The sequence below is a fragment of the Maylandia zebra genome, linkage group LG3 (assembly GCF_041146795.1).
Source record: "Maylandia zebra isolate NMK-2024a linkage group LG3, Mzebra_GT3a, whole genome shotgun sequence".
Taxonomy (NCBI): Eukaryota; Metazoa; Chordata; class Actinopteri; order Cichliformes; family Cichlidae; genus Maylandia; species Maylandia zebra.
The window spans coordinates 21719625-21744799 of record NC_135169.1 but is presented as its reverse complement, the minus strand read 5'-3'; the positions used below and the strand labels follow the sequence as shown (position 1 = coordinate 21744799).

General features: G+C 39.8%; 3 protein-coding genes and 1 long non-coding RNA gene across 4 annotated transcripts; 3 read left to right on the top strand and 1 right to left on the bottom strand.

Moving 5' to 3' along the window:
• Positions 1–964: 964 nt before the first annotated feature.
• Positions 965–2410, bottom strand: LOC143416801 (uncharacterized). Its single transcript, XM_076882426.1, has 4 exons — positions 2362–2410; positions 1898–2254; positions 1360–1481; positions 965–1270 (listed from the first exon to the last, which is right to left on the bottom strand). The coding sequence occupies exons 1-4, from the start codon at positions 2408–2410 to the stop codon at positions 1214–1216; spliced, it is 585 nt and encodes a 194-aa protein (XP_076738541.1). The 3' UTR covers positions 965–1213.
• An 11125-nt stretch (positions 2411–13535) lies between these two features.
• Positions 13536–15827, top strand: LOC106676395 (tripartite motif-containing protein 16-like). Its single transcript, XM_024801454.2, has one exon. It carries the CDS (start codon positions 13660–13662, stop codon positions 15334–15336), a length of 1677 nt encoding a protein of 558 aa, XP_024657222.2. The 5' UTR covers positions 13536–13659; the 3' UTR covers positions 15337–15827.
• Positions 15828–15944: 117 nt separating this feature from the next.
• Positions 15945–18415, top strand: LOC143416805 (uncharacterized). The gene is made up of 2 exons (XR_013097059.1): positions 15945–16866; positions 17299–18415. It is a non-coding gene; the product is annotated as an uncharacterized LOC143416805 (long non-coding RNA).
• A 4234-nt stretch (positions 18416–22649) lies between these two features.
• On the top strand, positions 22650–25020 carry LOC143416802 (programmed cell death 1 ligand 1-like). The gene is made up of 4 exons (XM_076882427.1): positions 22650–22826; positions 23969–24024; positions 24132–24485; positions 24729–25020. Coding segments are annotated over exons 1-4 (444 nt in total). The 5' UTR covers positions 22650–22824; the 3' UTR covers positions 24761–25020.
• Positions 25021–25175: the final 155 nt, after the last annotated feature.

Sequence of the window (25175 nt, the reverse complement as noted above, 5' to 3'; positions counted from 1 at the left end):
CAACATGTTTACAAGTTTATTTAGTGCAGTGGTTCCCAAACTTTTTTACTAGGCCCCCTTTGTTTTACAAGAAAAATCTTTGGTGATCATTAGTTTTTTAAAATGTGCTATAGAAATAAACTTTGATTTGATTTGATTTAATTAAAGGCCGGTCCGTGAAAATATTGTCGGACATAAACCGGTCTGTGGTGCAAAAAAGGTTGGGGATCGCTGGCATAGTTTACTATAGTATAGTTTACTTTGTGTTTGTTTTTAGTTTTACAGGAAGAAAAGGATTGACAGAACTATTGACAAAGTAAAAGCCTTAAACTTAATTCTGTCTCCAATGTTCATTGAAGCCATTAGCTGTCTGCCAAGTTGGTCAAAGGGAGGCACAATAAGGACAGAACACCTTGTATGAACTTAAGTGTTAGCAGTAACTGGAAATGAACCTTATCCACCAGATCACAGTTCTCCATGCTCTGAGTTTTATAGTAAATGTTTTACTGTGAGTTTTGTAGAGGGATTTTCTCCTTTCTGATAGTTCTTACAACACAGAGAGCCATGTCTTGATTGATGATTTTAATGAGTTCATATTGTAAATACATTTCTATAAGAAAACTTTTTTCAGAAACTCATAAGATAAGATCAAAGAAAAAAGTTATTTCACAACAAATATGATGGATTATACTGCTGTCACTTCTTTGCTGGACACAAATGAAAACAATTATTCCAGTATAAAAAATACACATGATGCAAAAGGCAGCTATTGTCTGTTTACCTGCTGGAATTTAGTTTAAATCAAGGTTAATGATATTCAGCATCTTCATAAGAAATTCAGGCTTTATATTGAAATACATGACTCCAGCATGTGCTTTAAATCTGCCGAAAGCATTCAGAGCTGAAAATAAGTTAAATGAAGCCTCGTAAAAATCTGTGTACAGGCTACATCCAGAGTAAAATATTGTATGTTTTCTCTGAGCTCACAGTTAAGCTGATGATTCTCAGGTGGAGTAAATACATGCAACAATAAGCACACACAGGAAAACATTAGTGTGCAGTAAATGTTGGACAATCGTGTAAGCTTGTACTTTAAGATATATTTGGTTTAGAAAAAGATCATAGAAAAAGTGAAGGGCCAGAGGGAGAACATATCTACAGTGGGTTTAAAATCTCTGCAAGTTGTATTTGGTGGAATCAGTGAAAGATCATAAAACACATTCCCACAAATACTTTAAAGAGAAGATTGTGTGTGGTTTGATTTGCATTGGATCTTGTCTCCTTTCTTGTTCTGTAGATTTGAGACAAGAAAGACAAAGAAACAATGATGTAACTCACAGCAGAGGAAACAGTTCAGAATTAAAGATGAAACAAACTTACCTCTGCTAGCAGACGAGCCACAGTGTTTACTATGAAACCTATCATGACCATCACAGTACCAAGTATTATAACTGCTATGAGTGCAGTTGTCAAAAAAAACTGAAAATTCTCCAGTTTGGTTGCTGCAAAAGAAAAAAACAGGTGATTTTTTTTAAAAGGCAAAGACAAAAAACGTTTTTGAGCAAAAACATAATTATCTAGCTATAAAGTCTAACAGAAAGTTTAGCGCCTCTTTGGATTGTTGAAGACAAGGCATACTGAAGGAACAAACACCAAGTCCTACATGAAGGATATGATAAGGTCCAAAATACAAAAGGGTACAAAAATAGAAACTGAGGGGAAGACTGGACTATTTTATATACATGAGGTGATCAGGGAATTGTACAAAGACAGTAATAGGGCTATCCACACAGCAGACGAAGTCAAACTAAACACTAAGTAGGTAAAGAGCAAATAGAAAAGAGCTCATTTGTTTAGTTTTGTTATGTTCAGCATTTCACATGTTACTAGACAGGGACAATTTTAATAATCTACTTACGAATGACATTAAGTCGACATCTTCCAACACCAAAGCCATGATCTGTCTTCACCTCACACACGTACAGACCCGAGTCATTACTCCTGAGTCTGGACAGCTGAAGTCTGATTCGTCCTTCTCTGAGGGCGTCTTTGTCGCTCTGGACTCGTCCTGAAAACTTTTTATCCTGAGACTTTGACACCTCAACACCATTAGTGACTTGATAGAGGACAAAGTGTTTATTTTGAACATGGCAGCAGACAATTGAAAGAGTTTTGGAGGATCTGTCAGGGTTGGTGGTGAACGTCCACTCCATTGTGATCTTGTGGCTATTTTCTGCCTGATAGCAGGTCTGTGTCACATTGACTACAAATGATCCTGTTGAGGAGACAGAGAGGGAAAGAGAGGAGCAGACACACTGAGAACTGCAACAAATCTGTTGTTGAGCTTTATTTGGAGTTCATAAAGTGAAGCTGTAAACTAACCAGAGACACATGAGGTGAGGATGATGAGCAGCAGGATCTTGCAGATCATCTTCTCCTGTGAGAGGAGACAGAGGTGAAGAGTCATCAACACATCAGGTCAAAGGTCAGTCAGTACAGCTAGAAGATGGAAAATCTACAGTCTGATTAAAAATCAAACTGCATTTCCGCAGTAAGTTTTCGATGCACACAAAGAGCAACAGTAATAATTATTTTTTTAAAAATTGAATGTAATTTTGGTAAAATATAACTCTTCTTGTTGGATTACATCAACACAGAATGGAGATAAGTGACTTTCTGCATTGGGAGTGTCTGGTTGAATCCTTGCATCAGTCTATTGTTCCATGTTGTCTGAAAATGTGTCAGTTTGACCTAAACGCTGTAAAGACATCATAGAGGGAACCTGATCATGAGAAGCACCATGTGGCTAAGTGTTTAGAGAAAAGAGAAAAGAAGAGGAGAAACAGGAAAAGATGCAGGTAAGCAGATGTGTCTTTGGATAATGGCATGTATTATGTATCAGTTTCAATGTATGATGAATTATAATGGCTGTTTGTTATTTATTTACATACTCTCTCTCTCACTATATAAAATATATAGTGTATTATCTTACTTATTTTGTATTTGTTGTACTTTATTTGTATTTTCTGTACACTAAACAGGCCAGTACCGCCCCTGCTCAGAGAGACAGGCTGATGTGACAAACCAGTAAGTAGGTGTACAGCGTACACTGTAGTCTACAGCACACAGGAGTGTTAGGTTATTATGAACACGTTGGTAAGTTTTCTCGTGGCAAATGAACAAATTGAAACAATTCAGCGTGCTGTGTGTGCAAAGCGCGACAAACATGACCTGTCCTTTTATTAACTGCAGGGCTCGCAAAATTTAAAAATCCCTGGTAGCCCTTCGGCTGAGAATCTGAAAGTTCCACTGAAGTCACGGGTAAGAGGTAAGTGGAACCAAGATCTAGGTCATTTGCTTTTTGAAGTTTGCAAAGACTACTAAATTTTGCCAATGGTGGTTCAAACTTTGCAACATAGTACGTTGTTCTAAACAGTTTTTTCAGGAGTTCTTGTTGAGCTTGGTTTATTTTTAGTATGTTTTTTTTTTGCAATTGGTTTTACAGTCCTTAAAAAAGCACTGTGTTTTAAAGAACATACATTAAGAAACTGATTCTATTAGATTTATATTCCAAATTTGACAAAATGCTGATTTTATAGCAGCAGAATGATTGTATCTCTACACTTTAAACATTTAATAAGCTTTCTGCCTGCACAGAATGGATCGTCAAACATACATCATATTGAATACATTATTCAATACTTATTTTTTATCCTTATTACTTTATTATTATACCACTAGGAAAAAATAAGGTAAGGATTCAGCACCATGATGTAAACTTGTGGCAATAGTATATTCAGTATTCTGGAGGTCTAAAATGTGTGTGTGTGTGTGTGTGTGTGTGTGTGTGTGTGTGTGTGTGTGTGTGTGTGTGTGTGTGTGTTTTATGTGTACAGATTTTTTTAAATTATTACTCACTTAACACTGTCCAGACATGCCTCCACACAGCCCTGCCCTCCACCACTATCAGCAGCAGCAGAAACCCCTCAACAACAACATTGTACCCACCAGGTAAAACATAGGCAACATTAGCTTTAACCTTGTCCCCACCTGATGACAGTGATATAGTATACTGTGGTTTAGGGGGTTGGGAACCGGAAGGTTGCTGGTTCGATCCCCAGGCTCTCTGTCCTGGTCGTTGTGTCCTTTGGCAAGACACTTTACCCTACCACCTACTGGTGATGGCCAGAGGGGCCGATGGCGCAATATGGCAGCCTCGCTTCTGTCAGTCTGCCAGGGCAGCTGTGGCTCCACCAGTGTGTGAATGTGAGAGTGAATGAATAGTGGAATTGTAAAGCGCTTTGGGTGCCTTGAAAAGCGCTTTATAAATGCAATCCATTATTATTATATGGTCCCATATTAGATTCTTGATGAATGTGGGTTTTGTTATTCAGCTTTGAGCATCCGCCCTTTCAAACATCTCCGCACAGCCCTGGTGCTGGGCGCCATCTAATGAAAACTTTGAATGCTGTCATATGACAAATAAAGTACAGTTAAATTGGACCTGGATCACCATTAAAAGTCACAATGAATGAAATGGAAAGAATGCATAAATGCACGTTTCTCTAATCAACATTTCACATAAACAGTGAACAAGAGCAAAGCAGCATTTCTCTTGTATTTAAACTCTTCTGTTCCAGCAGTCAGAGCAGACTCTGACTCTCTACAGCTCAGTACACCTCTGCTCGCCCCCCAGGCTCCAGCAACCTGCAAAACAAGGCGAGTCAAGGCTCTCTGCGCCTGTTTAGAGTCAAGCCCAACATAGCTCTGGTCCTTTTTGAGGCTATTTTTAATTAAAGAGAACTAAAGTAAATTGTGTTTTCTCAACTGAGCAAAATATCTAACTCTGTTTTGAACCAAACTGAATTTCTACCAAAATACATCTATTAGTGAAAATGTGTTAGGGTGTTAAATTAATGTCACAAAAATGTGACTAACACATTTAATGTCAATAATAGCAGCTGCATGAATAAAAGAGATATAAACGTCTGACTGCTGTTTCTACCTTTTGACAGGATTGTTCTTTCTGGCTCAAAGTGACTTGTTGCCATATCATGAGAGGTATGTTTGACAGTTTAGAAGCCAACAATGGTTTAAATACAACTATCTTTTTTTTTGGCAATGACCAAAAATTACTTTTTGGCACAGCATTCCTTCTAAAACTTAATAATTAAATCTGATTGTCAGATTAGCCTAATGCATAACAATGAGTGCTGTAGCCTGGTGCACAGCAGGCTGCAGTACAGAGATGATCATTACCAAAAATAACTCGCCAGAATTTGATGTTTTATATCGGACGTTGACTCTCTATTGTAAACTTGAGTTTATTGCTTTTGTGTTATTCAAAGTTTGTTATTCAAACACTAGGCAGTTTGGCATATCTCAGTGCAGGCTACACTGGTTAGTCTTTAGTACTGTGGTGAAGTTTACAGTCATGCTCTGTGTTGGGCTGATGCAGAGAAGATGTGATTAATGTGAATTTGCATCGAAACCAGTTTTTTAAAATTTAGTTGATGATACTGCCCTGGTGTTGGAAATGAGCCATGCAGGTTACTTAACATCTCTTTGACTTCATTTTCCTCCCACAGTCCAAAGACACACAGTTTGTGGGGTTAGGTTAATTGTTCAATTTTATTCATAGCGCTAAATCATAACAACAGTTGCCTAAAGGCACATAAGGTAGACTGTACAATAATACATAGGTAATAATATATATATACAGAGAAAAACCCAACAATCATATGACCCCCTAAGAGCAAGTGACAGTGGGAAGGAAAAACTCCCTTTTAACACAATATTTTGCCCCACATTCCCCACATTGCATCAATCTTGAGCTTTCTCAATGTTTCACCTTGAGTAGGTTCAATAGCTGCAGCCTAAGCTCGGGTTACAGGAGCTCACTGCCCTCAATAACTGCACCTTCCACCCCCCGATGGTACCCAAGCTTGTGGTATCAAAGCGGTTTTGTGTGTGCGAGGCGTTATCTGCATTTGAGTTGCAGACCTTTTGAGTGCTGTATCTGTGGTTGATGATGAGCGATAGATTTGTTTTCCACCGTGTTCTTCAGATCCTCCTGCACAAGACGAACTGAATGACCTGCTAATGGAGTAAAGTTTTAGGGTCTCTACCAACTACTGTCAGACAAGGTTTATCATGTGTACATTTCTGGGTGGTCTGAACGTGTTTGTAGTCTCCCATTAATGGCTGGTTGCAATATTATAAAAAAACGGGTTTAATCATCAAAGACGAGTTTAAGCTTGCAGCGGTCTCAGCAATACTTTGAGTCTGATCACTTAAATAAAGTCAAAAATACACTTCTCATCATATCAGATTTTTTTTTCACATTTTGTCCTATAAATTCTGTTTCTATTGTAGGATTTTTGGTCATAATATTATTGATGAATTACCTCAAATCGGTTATAATCTGCTAATTACTAATCTGCGAACCACTGTGTGGGATAACCCAGTGAACTAAGATAATAAACTTCATTGATAATAATAAAGCACATTCATATTAAATAAAGATTTTAAAATAAATTACTTTATTTTTAAATATTTCACTACCTAGCTAGAGGATAATCTAATCTAAAAAAAAAACCTCTGTCTGACAGATATTGTTTTTATTATTATCCATCCATCTATCTATCAGATACCATAGCAGATACCAATCTAACATATCGATCAACATATTCGTTTGATTTGTTCCAGTATACTTGGTAACACTGCAGTGTATTATAAATGACAGCACACACACATTTGGTTTAAACTGTATGAGTTACATTAATTATTTTCTTGGGTTACCTGTCTGCTGATCCAGTCCCTCCTGCTTTGAGTAAAAGAGGAGGATGAGGGTGGAGCTTGTTTAAATACAGACCCCAAACAGATGGACTAAACCATCTTCTTTGACAGTATGGGGGAAACTCAGTTTAGTTATTCTGCCTTGCAGTTCTGAAATTGCTTATTTTCATGATTAAGTATTTCTGGTATCAGTTTTGTCTTTTGAGTATAATAAAACTCACATTGTGAAAATGACACCTATGCCCAAGCATCAGTTTACTGCAGGGGTGTCGAACTCCAGGCCTCGAGGGCCGGTGTTGGAATTGATATTTTTTATATTGTCATTTGTGCTAAAATATAGATATATAATCATTGCCTTTATGTGTCCTAATATGGCTATCATTATGAAGAAAAAGCCAGACAGTCAGAGGATTTATTTTCAACTTTCTAACATTTCCTTTATCTGTCTGTGAGACAAAATGTGCTTTCTTTATTTAGATTGCAGCTTAGTCCAGAGATGAGCTATGTTATACATTTGATAAGCACCATGTTCTCTTTCTTTTAAAGTCCAAGACTTCGCACCTTTAAATGTTCAGTTGAGACATGACGTCTTACAAGTTCCTGTTTTTATAGTTTAGCGAGACGCTTACTTCTGCTTTTCTGCATACACACAGTTTAAGTTCATTGAAAGGTCGTATGTCTATGTATGTTATGGCGGGAAACACACACACATACATGCACCTACACACACAATACAGACACTGATGTTGTTCAGATATGACTGCTTAAGAATTTCACGTGTATTTGTAATCGCATATTCATGAATGATTGCTTGCTGACAATAAAAAGGACTGTAGCAAAGGAATCAGTCGAAGTTGGCTAAGGACAGGTGAAGGCCTGGGCTGACTTCCCTCGCGGGCCACAAAGACAAAAGAGCTCTGTCTTGTCTTGTTTTGTCGTGCAGTTAGTGGTCTTGTGTTCCAGCGAGGTTTGTGTCTGGATAAACCCAACAGCCGGTGTCCTGCAGGTTTTAGATGTGTCCGTGATACAACACAGCTGATTTAAATGGCTAAATTAGCTCCTCAACATATCTTGAAGTTCTCCTGAGGCCTGTTAATGAAATAATCATGTGTTTAAGGTATGTTGACCAAGGGTGTTATCTAAAACCTGCAGGACACCGGCCCTCGAGGCCTGGAGTTCGACACCCCTGCTTTAAAAGGTCCTCACCTTTCCAACAAAAATGCTGGTTTTCAATTGAATCATATATTGTACTGATTAACTTAGAGACTGTAGCCTTCTTACACATCATATCAAAGAACCTTTACTTATTTAAGTATTTACTTGCCATAGCAGCCTGTTTAAAAGCACCTGGAGAAAACATCTGTCAGTGAAATATACATTTGTGCATGTGCATATTGTTTTATCTTGACAACATCTAGAAGGTTCCCACAAGCTGCAAACCTTTTTTTCATTTCAACCACAAAGGAATGTGAAAGGATGTCACATGGCACAGTGGTAAAGTGTTGATTCTGAAACTTTCCAACCACAACAAGCGGGGTACACTCTACAGCTTGGCTGTAGATAGTCAGAGAATTTGGTGAAGGAAGTTTGTTCACAGGCAGCTCAGCAGGTTTTGGAAAACAGACACACACATAGCACCAACATCAGAGGTGCTTTGTGTTCTGCAGGAAGCATCTTAAAGCTTCAGTTGGACCATCAGGTGTTCCAGGTCTCAGAGTAATGAGATTCTGTAGTTCAAAGTTCAGATTGAATTTAAAACAAGAACAACAGTGAAGCATCAGGAACAGACACTGAACACATGATGTGACATAAATGGCCAAATGGCTTTTTCAGTCTTAGCTGAAGAAGTCACGCTTTAGCTTGAAGTCGTGAAAAGAGATTGCCCGACGTTCTCCTTCAGGATTTTGATAGACAGCAGAATTCATGGTTCCAATTACCACAGCAAGTCGAGGTCCTGAAGCAACAAGGTTTTTCCACTGTGGAAGCTAATGAGGATTAAAATGTTTAGTGCATAACCTCTATCTTTGCCAGGATTTAGACGTGACATTGAGGGGGGAATTGGATTTCATCACTAGGTATCACTTAGATAAACATGTGCTTTATTTACCTCTGTGTATTACATAGGGCCTAATAGGAACACTAATTGGCAGAAGTGCACAATAACAAATAGCACCCCCCTCAAAAACCCCACAACATCTGTTACAGTGAATTTGAAGAGTAAAGTTGCGTGTTCATAAAAAAAGTGACCACCAGCGGGCATAGTTTGGAATGCAGATCCTTTATTGAAATTAAGTGAAAATAACACTTGTGCTCTTGTTTTGAGATAGTGTTGTAGTTCTGTAAGAAGATTATTTTCTGCTGAAGAAGTGTGCAATGTAACATATTCAGACACTAACTTTTTACTGCTAATTTCTTAAACATAATGGAGAGAAAGAAATGCTTAAGATAAACCTAATCTAGAGCAAGGCCACCATACTATATGTTTAACATAAAACCTTTGCTTGCTATGTATTTACACGGTTCATCACAAAGCATTGCACAAACTATTACTAAGTAACTCATATTAACTTGTTCAAACGTCAGCACCTCCAAAGTAATAAACTGTCTGATGACGCCCTTATAAACAACTGCAACCACGTGGAAAGTTGGAACAAACTACACAATCACAAACAATATAAACAGGGAAGAAATCAGCAGCAAGCCTTGAATCTTTTTATTGGCTGTACAGTCTTCACAAACGTTGAAACTCACCACCAGATCTATATAATAACTCAACACCACAGTCCTTCCACTATGATCCCTTTCCACACCTCTACCAGCAGTCTCCTTGTGCAGTCAGGGAGTATTTTGATTGGTGGCCAATTTAGTCTGTCAGAGGAGCCCGTCCTTTGTCACACGGCAGATTTCATATTTTAAAGTCCTCACAGCTTCACTTCTGTTTTTTTTCTGTCAGAAGGTGGCGCCATGTTTCAGCTGATGAATATAATTGTATTATTGACCTCACTTCTTCCACCTTGAACACAGAAGACTTTCACTGACTGCTGCAGTAAAGTTAGACTTAGATCACACATTGACCCACATGAATAATATGTTGAACAGCTGGCTGATGATTCGCAGTTTGGGGGATCTAATGGAAATATTGTGCCTGAACTCATCCTCCTCCTTTCAGCTCAATGACTCACAAACTAAGAACCCACAAGCAGCGTCAGCTTGAGCGGGGGACTAAAACGATAATTATCTGTGGTGTTCACACAAACTACCTGATGCTTCCGACCATCGTGAGAGGCAGCTGAAGAAGATGATGCTGGAGAGCTCCAATCCCGTGCATCTCTGCTGTCTTTCTTTCTCGATCGAGAGAAAGAAAGATCCGTGTGTTTTTGTGGGGCGGGGCTAACCATGTGCTGCCTTGCTGTGAAGGTTGGTGTTTCCAGTCCTTTGTTCCTGTCCATCTGAAGTTAACAAGCTCACATTTTTGTCACCTGTTGATCAACTCATTACTACTTGCTCAGTCTTTGACAGAGCATTGAATACAAAGTAAAAAGTAGGTCATTTTTAAAACATTAAACAGCAGTTACAAATGGCTAGAAATATTTATCGATCCATTCGTGTCAGTGTGGTGGGGGCTGGAGCCTGTCCGAGCTTTCATAGTGCGAGAGATGGGGTACACCCTGCAGGGCTAAAACATGGAGACAACCATTCACATTCACACCAGTTAACCTAACCCCACAACTGCATATCTTGGGAGTACCCAGAGAGAACCCACGCAAACTCCACATAGGCCCAGCTCAGATGATGGACTCAGGACCTTCTTGTGAGATAACAGGGCTAAATACTGTGACATCATGCTGCCTGCATTATGTTGCATTATTTCTGTTGAGCAACATTCAAAAGTTATTTATTTGCAGACAACAATAACAATGTGGCGTCACTACTGTAGTGAGCCCAGTGTAGACCTTACATGTAGCAAGGTCTACATTTAGGCTCACTAGCTGAAGTGGGAAATACTTCAAATAAATAAATAAATACTGAGAACTGAGTTGCAAGGATTGTTAGTAACCTTTGATAACTAAGGATGAAGGTCTTAGTCATGTGACGTTGACATCAAATGTAGTGACATCTATATGTAGGCTAACTACATGAAATGAGCCTACATGTAGGACTTTCCCACTTCAGCTATAACAAACCACCTCCCCTCACTTACCAGAAACTCTACTCAGAAATGGAAGCAGAAGAGTTCCCTTAATCCGGTTGTTCAGTCTGACGTCACTAGCCGTGTCTGGACCTAAACTCCGCTGCAGGTCCATATATCAAACGATCACTACGGCATTAGTGAGAGTAGAAAAACTGTCTAAAGTCTTTCATCTTTAATAAAATGATCAGCGTTCTGCTCTACCAGGTGTAACAATTGAGTTTAACATCCAGGCATCCATGAAAACGGAATTTATGACATTTAACGGAAGTTAGCAGGGAGTTAGCTCGCTAGCTTCTATCTAAATACAAGATAGCATGTCCTGACTGTGGGGTTTTGGAAACAAATTAAAACGTACAGCTCTGTTATCACTTCCAGCATACATGAAGACAGAAAACTAAACAGCAGTGACGTTTGTAGGGTTACTGAAGTTGGGCTAGCTGGTATATAATGATGTGCTACGTGACCGCTAGCGACACAGCTATGTTAGCATAATATAAACAAGCTAACTTTTTTTCCACTCAATACAAGTTAACGTGAGTGTTCTCGGTGGTCAGGAACAAATGTAATCGCATGGCAGGATGCTGTAAAAGGACCAAACTTCAGCCAGGAGAACAACTGAGATAATCCATCCACAATACGAGGTTAGTCATTCATATACTGCTGCATGGGCTGGGCTGTAGTTACATCCTAAGGTTTTAAAAACTGAGCTTAAATAAATGATTAGCGGTAATAAAAGCCGAGGGAGGTCAACAGTGATCACTGACTGTTTTAGGAGCTTTTTGAGATTAAATAGAAGAAAATACATAACGTTAAACATGTTAACAACACAAAAGCCATATTAAACGCAGACTACTTTAGGCCCGGAAGTAGGATTTAATGACAGCAAAGGCTTCATTCATTAGTCCATAATTCAGCCACACCACTGGTTGATTCCCATAAATATCCACATGGAGTTGATAAAGTTAGACGAGAAAAAAAAAAAAGACTCTAAAGTAGCTGGAAGCACCTGGAGCTGCTTAAATTTCCACTTTAAATGGAATTTAGCTGAAAAGGAAGGACAACGAAGTGACACCTGGTGGCTGCATGACTTAATACACAGGAAACCAAACCAAATAAAAAATGGCTTGTTCAAGTTTGAGAAAAAGCATTGAAGGTGAGGATTCCCAAATGCAGATGAAAATCTGATATTTCATATATTGTAATTTCACAATCATAAAAATAAACTCTTAATAATGTGAGATTATTATATTATCTTATGCCAAGTTATACCCCTAATTAAAGATTGTGAAATTATTATGTAGTTTTATTTTGCATTGTTCTCCTGAATTAGAAGAAGGGGATAACTATTACATTTATTAAACTGATTTGTATTACATTAGACTGCTGATTTATTGTGAATGGATGATATTGTTTTATGATGCATTATACTGCTGATTTATAAGAAATATTGTTTTCTGAGAATCACGGGCTTGGTGTATTACGATAGCATAAACCGTTCACAAGCTTCTTCTGTCAACTTCCCTTAGTTATATCATGGGATGAGCAGAGAGGCAGGTGTGGGGAAGTGGCAATGCCCCAAAAAAGGCCTGGAGATTTAAAAACCTGAGTGGCCTAGGCTCAAAAACTTTTTTGTACATATTTATTTTAGTTCATATTTAACGTTGATGTCATGTTAGGTTTTGTTCCTGCTGAATATCAGTTTCCACTTAACTATAAGTCTGAAAAAACAGTCAATTTTCTTCCACTTTTGCTGTTGTTCCATTGTCATAACAGTACAATAATGTAAAATGACTGTCAGAAAAAACTGAGGTTATTCTGAAAAAAGGGGCAAAAACATTCACTTATAGTATGATTTCTGGCCATTTTACAGCCAAAAATACCAAATAAGTCCCGGCAGCCTGATACTTGGTCAATAAAGGGCTAAGACTGGTTCTCACATACCAGTATTTAGCCACGTCCCTGCTCAAGATGATTGTAGAAGTTGTGATCAGCTCGACCGCAATAACAGAAAAAAACTTTTAAAGAAGGATCAGAGTTTCTTTTTATTATTCCTGCAAAACACTTATCAAAGTTTTGTGGAGATGACTGTATTTGAAAACCATTTCATTTGTTTACTGCCTCATATACCAACTACTACACCTGCTGCACCCTCTCACCTTTGATGGTGTTTGAGGGAGAGAAACAATTTAAAATGAACATAAACTTAAATGCAACATAAGCATCATGTCAGTGGCTGCCTTATCTGTATGTTTAGGATCATTATCCTCCTGCATTGACTGAAACTGAAGGACTGTTTGTTAACTTCAGTGAGAACTCTGACATTTCTAAACTGAAGTTTATTTATATAGAAGAAAGTGTTAACAAGCTTAAAAGTTGATGTGAGCAGTAAATAAAAAGGGTTAAACACACAGTATCGCTCTCAAACTGCTCCTCTTCCTGGAGTGAAGCACAGCCTGATAACCTCCCTCTTCTTCCTGCTCTTAAACACAGCACCTCCTCTCTGTCCACGTGTTTCCTCGTTCCCTCCCCTTCAGATCTGCACTTTGAAGATGGGTGTAACCAACATGTGGTGACGTGTAAGAGCTGACAGGCTCCATTCACTGCAGAAACATGTTGTTGAGATCAGAGCTCAGACTAGTTTCAGTTATAAGGAAGAGAAACTCACACAGTCACTGACACTGAGAGGAGAAATGGCGCAGAAAGGAGTTCAGCTGGACCGAGAAACCTTCTCTTGTTCCATCTGTTTGGATCTACTGAAGGATCCGGTGACTACAGCCTGTGGACACAGCTACTGCAGGAACTGTATTAAAAGTTTCTGGGATGAAGAGGACAGGAAGGGAATCCACAGCTGCCCTCAGTGCAGGAAGACTTTCACACCGAGGCCTGTCCTGGAGAAAAACACCATGTTAGCAGCTTTAGTGGAGCAGCTGAAGAAGAGTGGACTCCAAGCTGCTCCAGCTGATCACTGCTATGCTGGACCTGAAGATGTGGCCTGTGATTTCTGCACTGGGAGGAAGCTGAAAGCCATCAAGTCCTGTTTATCTTGTCCAGCCTCTTACTGTGAGAAACACCTCCAACCTCACTATGATGCAGCTCCATTAAAGAAACACAAGCTGGTGGCCCCCTCCAAGAAGCTCCAGGAGAACATCTGCTCTCGTCATGATGAGGTGATGAAGATTTTCTGTCGTACTGATCAGCAGAGTATCTGTTATCTCTGCACGATGGATGAACATAAAGGCCATGAAACAGTCCCAGCTGCAGCAGAAAGGACTGAGAAGCAGAAGGAGCTCGAGGTGAGACGACTAAACATCCAGCAGAGAATCCAGGAGCGAGAGAAAGATGTGAAGCTGCTTCAACAGGAGGTGGAGGCCATCAATGGCTCTGCTGATAAAGCAGTGGAGGACAGTGAGAAGATGTTCACTGAGCTGATCCGTCTCCTCCAGAAAAGAAGCTCTGATGTGAAGCAGCAGGTCAGATCCCAGCAGGAAACTGAAGTGAGTCGAGTCAAAGAGCTTCAGGAGAAGCTGGAGCAGGAGATCGCTGAGCTGAAGAGGAAAGACGGCGAGCTGGAGCAGCTCTCACACACAGAGGATCACAACCAGTTTCTACACAACTACCCCTCACTGTCAGCACTCAGTGAGTCTACACACTCATCCAGCATCAATATTCGTCCTCTGAGCTACTTTGAGGATGTGACAGCAGCTGTGTCAGAGACCAGAGATAAACTACAGGACATTCTGAGAGAGGAATGGACAAACATCTCACTGACAGTCACTGAAGTGGATGTTTTACTGTCACCACCAGAGCCAAAGACCAGAGCTGGATTCTTAAAATATTCACATAAAATCACACTGGATCCAAACACAGTAAACACACGTCTGTTATTATCTGAGGGGAACAGAAAAGTAACATTTATGAAACAAGAACAGTCTTATTCTGATCATCCAGACAGATTCACTGGATGGTATTATCAGGTCCTGAGTAGAGAGAGTCTGACTGGACGTTGTTACTGGGAGGTGGAGTGGAGAGGAGAAGGAGTTCGTGTAGCAGTCGCATACAAGAATATCAGCAGAGCAGGGTGGGGCGATGAATGTGGATTTGGAAACAATGACAAATCTTGGGCATTACGTTGTGTCACAAACAGTTATAAATTTTGGCACAACAATGTCCAAACTGTCCTCTCAGGTCCTCGGTCCTCCAGAGTAGGAGTGTACCTGGATCACAGAGCAGGTATTCTGTCTTTCTACAGCGTCTCTGAAACCATGACTCTCCTCCACAGAGTCCAGACCACATTCACTCAGCCGCTCTATGCTGGACTTTGGCTTTGGAAAGTTGGAGTCACTGCAGAGTTGATTAAAGTCAAATAGAGAAGACAGGTTCATGTTGATCCCTGACCATTATATGTACTTGTGTAGTTTCTAAATGAGGCTTTACATTTTAGAAGCTGAGAAGTTCAGTGGTCCATTGATGTGTGAAAATAATATTGCACTGATTCAAACTGTACTTACATTTATATACCTTACATCAATATAAATCTGAATGTGTTCTTATGGCTGATAATCATGTGAGTTTAAATGATACTACTCTTCATATTCAGCATGTTTGAAATCTGTCATCAGTCTGGTTAGTGGTTTTATTCTGTAGTTGCTGTAGTGGGTTGTCAAATGCAACAATATATTGGAGCTGCAGTGATTCATCAGTTAGTCAATGATTAGAGAATTGATTGTTTTATCATTATTTTAGTCACATTTAAAGCTGCTTCCAGTTTCTGAAATGTGAAGATTGTTGATTTTCTTGATCATATATGACTGTAAACTTAATGTCTTTGAGGTTTGAACCTTTAAAATGTAACAAAAATTAAATAGTTAATGTTTGACATTTAATATTATTTTTCATATGAAAGGTATTTTCACACTTGATCATTTATACATTTAAATATAAAACTAAATAACACAGGCCTGTATATTGTGGAGACACATGGGTCTTTGCCCTGAGCTGTGTCTGGCAGGCAGAGCGTCTCCACAAATCTGAAGCTTCTGATTTGGAGAAAATGAGCTGAGGGAGACACCTGGTGGACAAACACAGACATGACAGGAAGAAAGACTAAAGTGCAGAGTGGAGACAAACAGCTGGAAATACTTGTTGGAAAGGATTGTCATGCTTCAGAAAAACATACAGCACACACTCTAACAGTCCTTTATTTGCACTGAAGGAGACACGTGAAGAAACCAAATCACACAATAATGAAGTGAACACATTTATAGTCAGTGTTCAAGATGATGGATAGAAATGAAAATCATGAAGCATTTGTTCACGTTAAGGTCTGTTTCTTACAGCAGAAGCAGCATTTACATGAACTCACTGGCCTTTTTCCACTGAACGCTCTCTTCTTCATCAACTCATCTTCCTAAAAAGTGGATCTACCAACAGTTTATTTCTTTGTTATTATGATTAAAATGTCAAACAAATATATTTTCCACTTTTGGTGGAAGGCAGGAATTTCTCTGTCCTGCATGTGGAGAAATCTGCTGTTAAATCAGAACATTAACAGGTTTCAGGTTGTGTTCAAACACATATTACTGTGTATCATGTGTCAGCAGGCATGTGTTAACAGGGATTATAAGACACTTTAGTGGCTTTAATGCATATTTATATGTGTAACATATTTCTGTTTGTTCACATATAAAAACATGTGTTTTGTGTCTGTTTATCTTTGACCTTGTAATTAGTTCCTACGGTGAATTCATCATGTAAATCTCTAAAAAAGTGGGAACAGTGGGACCCAGAGCCTCCACAGATTAAAGAGGAACAGGAGGAACTCTGCAGCAGTCAGGAGGGAGAGCAGCTTGGACTGAAGGAGACCATCTGGAAACCTGAGATAAAGTTATACAGAATAGGTATGTAAAACTGTGATGTTTTACTAACAGTAAATGTTACTCATGGGTGTCACAGAGGAACAGTGGTTAGCACTTCATGGCATTTCAAGTATAACCAAAACATTTACCACTGTGTAAGAGAGCTCTGCCCCAGCATGCCTTCTTATTACTGTGCCAATCGAGACATCCACATTCATTTAACAAAAAACAACAACATCTATTTATTTCATACATCACAGATATTCACATATGAAGCTGAACCTTGAACTTTGCTAATAAGAGTGTCAGAACTAAACATTTGCATCAGTGCCCGAATAATTTGTCATGTTTTTACACTTTAGTGGCATATGTGAGCAACATGCTCGCTATGTAGAGACCTGCTAATAGTTCAGGCCACTAAATATTTTCTCAAATGTTTGTTTTGCCATAATTTTTTTCCCTTTGTGCCTTCAGATGTCCAACAGCAGCATGCTTTTGAGAAAGAAGAGGTTTTAACCGACCAGCAGGTCTGTAACCAGCAGAGGAACTCCAGTCTGGACCAGGAGGACCCAGAGCCTCCACAGATTAAAGAGGAACAGGAGGAGCTCTGCAGAAGTCAGGAGGGAAGCAGGAGACTGATACTTTCATGGAGACTCCTGCTTATGGGGAAAGTGCCCACAGTGAACCAGAACCAAACAGCGAGCAGCTCCTTTCTCCCAGCTCTCCTGAAGCAGAGAGCCGAGATCATGAAGAAAATCAGCATGTGGACTCAAGATCAACTAGAAATGCAGAGCTGAAGAAGAGACGTCACAGAAAGAGAAGTCACAGTCAGAGAGTAGACAACACTCCTGTGTCAGTCAGTCAAAGTAGAACGGACGCAAAGAATAAGTCTGTACAATGTGACATGTGTGGAAAAACTTTGCAGAATAAATACAAAATGACTAGACATCTAAGAATTCACATGGGAGAGAAACTGTATTCCTGTAGCACCTGTGGGAAAAGATTTGCTGTCTCATCAAAGTTGAAAACGCACATGAGAATTCACACAGGTGTGAAGCCGTATTCTTGTAGCAGCTGTGGGAAAAGATTTGTCCAGAGGATACACTTAAAGAATCACATGAGAATTCATACTGGTTAAATGTTCATACTTATAAAATGTGGGAAAACTGTGAGTCATTGCTGGACACCTGAGTGAAAAGATGATTCATATTTAAGTCAATATTTTAGACCCAGAACAGTAAAGAAATGTCAGCATTGTTTGTTCAGTTTATTACCTTATTATGTTAATTGTAACAGGGAAAGTTTGATCTGACATTTCACCAAGGTTAAAGTTCAGTGTGCTCCTGTTCTGCTGGTTCATTGTTTAATTTTATTGATTTAAGTGTGGTTCATGTGTTTTTTAAGATTTATTATGATTATGATTTTTTCTTACAAAGATGATAATCTCAAATGTGTGAAAGCAGCATAACAGAGTGTTCTGCCTTATTTAACACAGGTTTTTCTTTGTGTTTCTGACAGCGGCATTCCATCAGGACAAGCTTGCCCTGTCAAATTTAAACAATACTGATAAATTTAAATGTACCAAAGTAAAGCGATGTCTCTCCTTTCATTTCAGACAGCACAGTCATAAAGCTCCTCACTTTCATTTAATGTTTAATATATTTATGTTACTGCCGTCTTGTGGCTGCAGTTGGTTATTGTCACTGAAAGCTGTTCTTCTTTCATATGTAGTTATCTTGGTCCATGTGTACGTCTCCCATTAACAATGACTGGAGCTTGTCAAGCTGTGAGGCCAACAGCTTGTTTCTGGTGGTTTGTGCGAGTTAATTGCCCCTGTGAAATGAAGTTATTGGCTCAAATTATGTTTTTTTTTTTGTTTTTTGTTTTTTTGTTGTGTGCAATTTATGACATGAAAGTAATTTCATAGTTTAGACCAGGGGTAGGCGACGTTTCTGATGAGGAGTGCCATCTAAAATTTCCACAGAAGTCAATATGCCGTATGATTGCATTAGCAATAAATTTAATAACGCTCTACATTAACAGTTGCACACTATATAGAACAACATTATACAATTATATTTGTTCGCAGATGTTTGATATGCTGCAAATAAACTCAGCCGATATGGCATGTTTGTTGATACAGGGATACAAATGTTAATGTGATCTTTGAACTTTGAAACTTGAAACTTTGCTAGACCCGCCCCTGCACAGTTACCAGCTGTCAGTGACTTAGAAAAGGATCCTGGTGTTATTTGTCTCTCAGAAACAGCTTATAACTTCCCTTCAACTCATTCATGTCGCCTAAAAGGTAAACAAGCAAGAGAGATGGGACTTGTGTTAGAAATGCTGATCAGCTGATCATTGATCAGTTTTGTGACTGTCTACAAGACGAACTGCCAACTCTTGAGCCACGATCGCCCCCATGATGGATGTTTTACTGTCACCACCAGAGCCAAAGACCAGAGCTGGATTCTTAAAATATTCACATTAAATCCCTACAGCTTCCTCCCACAGTCCAAATAAATGCACTTAGTGGGGATAGGTTAATTGGAAACACTAAATTACCCATAGGTCTGAATGGGGTAAATGTGAGTGTGACTGGTTTCCTCTGTCTATGTGTTAGCCCTGCGACAGACTGGCGACCTGTCCAGGGTGTAATCTGCCTCTTGCTCAGCTGGGATAGGCTCCAGCGCCCCCAGGGGACCCTAAAAGGGTAAGCAGAAGTGAATGGATGGAACTACAGTCTTATTCTGATCATCCAGACAGATTAACTGAATATTATCAGGTCCTGAGTAGAGAGAGTCTGACTGGATGTTGCTACTGGGAGGAGGAGTCTAAAGAGCTTGGTTAAAGGAAAAAGACATGTGGAAAATCTTTCTTCCTGAATTGATTACTACAAAGGTAATCATGGAACTTGCAGATAAGAAACAGATTTATAAATCCAAATGTGATCAAATAAAGTGCAACAACATAGAAAAAAAGCAACCTATGTCAAACACTCATCTCTGAACTTGAGTACACATGCTTTATTGCACTCTAGGTTTGTGTATTTCAAATAAACATTTTCTGTCTTACAGTTGTTTATTGTACAAAAATATAAAGCCAACATTCGTCTATTCTCCTACTCCTAATTTTGTTTTATGTATGTAGCTAGAGACTGACCACATATGCAGTGTTACGTTTCGGTGTTGTCAGTGTTTTGTTTTTGTGTGACTGTTATGTATTTCCTGCTTTACTTTGAAAGTCTGTGTTATTTTAGTGTGTTCAGTTTACATTTTCCCTGTCTCGTCAGTTCTAATTTGCCCCAGCTGTGTTTCCCTCCTGTGGTCCATTCCCTAATTGCTCCTTCTATGTATTTAAGCCCTGTGTTTCTGTATGTCAAGGTCGCGATCTTCCCCCCCGGTGTAAATAGTTTGACGTTTGGTGTTTTGTTATAAATAGATTTGTCGATACTTTCGTTTCGGGATTTTGGTGGTGAGCTTTAGTGGGGTTTTTTTGTGTGTGTTTTTTTTTTTTTTTTTTACTTTTTTTCGTGTTGCACTCCGGTTGCCTAGGCCGGGGTGTAACATATGGGGGCTCGTCCAATCGCTGGGGGGTCCGAGGAGGGACGGCTTCGGCCTTCTGTCTTCGCTGGTGGGTCCGGGGACCGCTTCGGCCTCCGTCTGTCTTCGCTGGAGGGCCCGGGGACCGCTTCGGCCGTCTGTCTTCGCTGGAGGGTCCGGGGGCCGCTTCAGCCGTTCGCCGTTGCTGGAGGGTCCGAGGGAGGGCCGCTTCGGCCTCCGTCTGTCCTCGCTGGAGGGTCCGAGGGAGGGACCGCTTCGGCCGTCTGTCTTCGCTGGTGGGCCCGGGGGCCGCTTCAGCCGTTCGCCGTTGCTGGAGGGTCCGAGGGAGGGACCGCTTCGGCCCGGGGTCCGCTCCAGCCTTCATCCGCCTTCGTTGGAGGGTCCGTGGGACCACTCCAGCCTTCGTCGTCTGCTGGAGGGTTAGGGGGACCGCTCCGGCCTCCATCAGTTTCATCTGCCTCCGCTGGAGGGTCCGTGGGACCGCTTCAGACTTCATTTGCCTTCGCTGGGGGGTCCGAGGGACCGCCTCAGCCTTCGTCGTCTGCTGGAGGGTCCGTGGGACCGCTCCAGCCTTCATCCGCCTTCGCTGGAGGATCCGAGGGACCGCTCCAGCCTTCTGCAGCTGGTGGGCTGCGTGTCCGTGTGTGCAGCTGGTGGGCTGCGTGTCCGTGTGTGCAGCTGGTGGGCTGCTCGTCTGCCTTCGCTGGAGGGTCCGTGGGACCGCTCCAGCCTTCATCCGCCTTCGCTGGAGGGTCCGTGGGACCGCCCCGGCCTTCGTCGTCTGCTGGAGGGTCCGTGGGACCGCTCCGGCCTCCACCAGCCTTCATCCGCTTTTGATCAAACATTTCACTTGGGGTTACATGTTTGATTTTTGGGTAGGGGGAAATGTTACGTTTCGGTGTTGTCAGTGTTTTGTTTTTGTGTGACTGTTATGTATTTCCTGCTTTACTTTGAAAGTCTGTGTTATTTTAGTGTGTTCAGTTTACATTTTCCCTGTCTCGTCAGTTCTAATTTGCCCCAGCTGTGTTTCCCTCCTGTGGTCCATTCCCTAATTGCTCCTTCTATGTATTTAAGCCCTGTGTTTCTGTATGTCAAGGTCGCGATCTTCCCCCCCCGTTGTAAATAGTTTGACGTTTGGTGTTTTGTTATAAATAGATTTGTCGATACTTTCGTTTCGGGATTTTGGTGGTGAGCTTTAGTGGGGTTTTTTTTTTGTGTGTGTTTTTTTTTTTTTTTTCTTTATTTTTACTTTTTTTCGTGTTGCACTCCGGTTGCCTAGGCCGGGGTGTAACAGCAGTAACAAATAAAAACATAAATAAGCAAGCTTATTTTTTTTTTCCATATATGTCGCAGTTACACATGCGACTCTCCCCTCTTTTAACAGCTGACAATAAACAGTTTTAATAACAAGAGCTGCTTATAAGCTAACATGATGCCAGCTAATGCTAGGTTCCAGTGTCTGAAAAAATCACACTTTCCCTCTGATAAATTGTTTGAATACATTCTCTCATAGCACGAAGGTTTCTTTGCTAAGTTTCCAAGGGCAGTTATGTTGGATCCACGTCATAGAAGGTTTCTCTAATGCTGCCTAAAACAAGAGGCTAACAGCACTCTACTGCCAGTGCTGAGATTTTACACACCGTACCTCTAAGCTCATTTTTGGTGATACCAGAATGATTTGGTGTAAGGGAGATAAACAGAATTCCCACGAATCCAGGACTATCCAATACTGCTGCTCCCTGGTTAGTGCAACATAGGCAAAACTGCTGGAGTTATAAAAGTTCAGTCCCTATAGAGAACTGAGGGAGTTCATGACTTCACAAAAGACCGAAAATACAAATCAGGAGTCACAACTGTAAAAAAAATAAAAATAAAAAAAAAAAAAAATAATAATAATAATAATTGTACTACTCCCACAGATGAGCAACTTGAAACTTGAAATTCTGGATTTATTTATTTATTCATTTGTTTATTTTTTTTTAATCTGAAAAATCACGACGTAACTTTTCACAGAAACAGTGAATACTTAATAGTATTTCCTCGGAACCTGCTTTTGTCTGATCATTTTTTGTCAGTGTCCCGGCACACTGCTGCAACAAACAAGTCAGTTTATTCTGAACTGGGTGATGACTCCTTTAAATGAAAATTAGCTTGTAGCTTGTTATCTGTCTAATGATGTGACTGGATATGTGAGCTCAAATATTATTTGTTGAATTTAGCCTGTTGCATCAGTTGCTCACTTTCTCTTATCTCGGGGTTAACAAACTCAGTTGTTGCTTACTCTGCAGTCTGGAAGAGGACCCTGTACTCTGCACAGACTTGGATGAGCTTTGTTAAACGAGGTTCATGTTAACAGTTTAAATTACGCATTTTTTGGAGGCAGTGACAACCAAAGACAACGGTGTTTGTTACAATCTGAGAAAGGAAGAAGCAACCCATGTATGTTTGTATAATGTTTTTCTGCTTCTATTACTACTGTTAGTGATGAAAAAGCAAGAATGTGCATAGACTATTATTAGTACAAGTAGTAGTAGGATTAAGTAGTAGTAAATTATTAGATACATGAGAATTTGTAAGTTTTTGAGATTTCTATATCATCAATGTGATTTTTGTTTTTCCCACCAAAACACTTGTGATGCAAATTCATATTTATTTTTTTATCTGTCAGGTTCAATAAACACTACATTTTTCACTCTAATTTTCTGCCAATTATTTTATGATTAATGCTTTAAAGAGTTAAAGAGGTTGTGTCATTAACATAATGCTTTTAGAGGACTGTAGCTCATTCTGTGTGTCTGTAGCAAAGTATTTAAACAGTTAAAAAAAATTCTCAGTTTAAGTAACAGGTACAAAAAAAAATCCTTGAAATGAAGCTCAAAAAATCTAGAGAGAACTATGGTGCAAGTTGATTTCGAACTTATTTTCATAAAAAGGGCGATCGTGGCAGTTTGTCTTTTAACCAGAAGGTTGCTGGTTCTAGTCCCGGCTCGGACAGTCTAGGTTGTTGTGTCCTTGGGCAAGACACTTCACCTACTGCCTACTGGTGGTGGTCAGAGGGCCTGGTGGCGCCAGTGTCCAGCAGCCTCGCCTCTGTCAGGGTAGCTGTGGCTACAATGTAGCTGCCATCACCAGTGTGTGAATGAGTGGAAGGCTGAATGTGTAAAGCGCTTTGGGGTCCTTAGGGACTAGTAAAGGGCTATATAAATACAGGCCAAAAATAGCATTTTGATGGTAAACACTCCTTTAAACACCATCACAGAAAACAGATTTCACAGTGTTGCTGTTTTCTATATGTTGAAACATATAGAAAACCTTGTGTCAGATATATATTTTTGCAACTCTGAATATAAAAAAAAATATGTCAAATATTTTGAGAGCAAATTTTTCTTCTGGTTGCTTCCAATGCTGTGTTTGTAGTTCATGTAGTTTTGGTCAGTCAGTGTAATAATCAGCATCATGAACAGAATCTGATGTTGTGACGAGTGAATGAAGTCAGACTGTAGATTTTCATTCTTCTAGCTGTACTGACTGACCTTTGACCTCATGTGTTGATGACTCTTCACCTCTGTCTCCTCTCACAGGGAGAAGATGATCTGCAGGATCCTGCTGCTCATCATCCTCACCTCATGTGTCTCTGGTTAGTTTACAGCTTCACTTTATGAACTCCAAATAAAGCTCAACAACAGATTTGTTGCAGTTCTCAGTGTGTCTGCTCCTCTCTTTCCCTCTCTGTCTCCTCAACAGGATCATTTGTAGTCAATGTGACACAGACCTCCTATCAGGCAGAGGAGAACCACAACATCACACTGGAGTGGACGTTCACCATCATAGATGACATGTCTTTGATTAGTGTCCTCTGTTATCAGAAAATTGAAGAAAAAATAGTAGTCTTGTACAATTTTGTTCATTATTTTGAGGTGTCAGAGTCTCAGGATGAAAAGTTTTCAGGACGAGTCCAGAGTGACAAAGACGCCCTCAGAGAAGGACGAATCAGACTGCAGCTGTCCAGACTCAGGACTGATGACTCAGGTCTTTATGTTTGTGCAGTGTTTACTAACTACTCCTCAGGTTCAGCAAAATGTGATCTCAAAATCACTGGTAAGTTTATTCAGTAGAATTAATAGACTTTTCAATTTTCACTCTTTCGCTGGCTGGACTTTTAATCTGCACTTGATGGAGTTTAATTGTTGAGAATTTTATTATTAGTCAAGATCAGCTTTCATAATTAAAACACATTTCATGCATGTAAGACAAACATCAAAATGTGCTCATGCTGGACATGAACATATGTTAACTGTTTCTTTCTTCTTCTTTTTTTCTTTCTTTTTTTGTCTTTTACAGCAGCTGCTGATCAACTCAGAGATCGACTTTAACACCCAACACAGTTGGGAATGGCACTGACAGCACCACCTCTGATGTGGTGTTTGCCATAATTCAGAAAGAAAGTGCAGACACAAGACTTATTTATAGCTGTAGAGATGAGTTTCTCAGATTACAAGTAATAAATCCAAGTTTCTTTGATGATTTTACATCTCATCAACACCAAATAATTTAATTCCAATTTCTTGTTTAAAATGTATTTTCTGTTTTTTTACAACCTGCAAAATGATCATTAAAGAAGTTAATTATAGGATTTGACAAAAGTATTTTTTGTTATGGTGTGCTGGCTCTGTGAAGAAACAATACTGGCTTGATCAAGGCTTTCTGTGTTGTGTAAAAATCAACAAAAACAAAACATCAGCTATTTAACACTAATAAAGTGATTGAAGACACTGAGACCTGAGGGCC

Coding starts and splice junctions, on each gene's coding strand:
- LOC106676395 (XM_024801454.2), top strand. CDS start 13,660: ATGGCGCAGAAAGGAGTTCAGCTGGACCGAGAAACCTTCTCTTGTTCC.
- LOC143416801 (XM_076882426.1), bottom strand. CDS start 2,410: ATGATCTGCAAGATCCTGCTGCTCATCATCCTCACCTCATGTGTCTCT. Junction 1,482..1,897: donor ATGTCGACTTAATGTCATTC/GTAAGTAGATTA, acceptor TTTCTTTTGCAG/CAACCAAACTGGAGAATTTT. Junction 1,271..1,359: donor TGGCTCGTCTGCTAGCAGAG/GTAAGTTTGTTT, acceptor TCAAATCTACAG/AACAAGAAAGGAGACAAGAT.
- LOC143416802 (XM_076882427.1), top strand. Junction 24,025..24,131: donor CCTCACCTCATGTGTCTCTG/GTTAGTTTACAG, acceptor TCTCCTCAACAG/GATCATTTGTAGTCAATGTG. Junction 24,486..24,728: donor ATGTGATCTCAAAATCACTG/GTAAGTTTATTC, acceptor TGTCTTTTACAG/CAGCTGCTGATCAACTCAGA.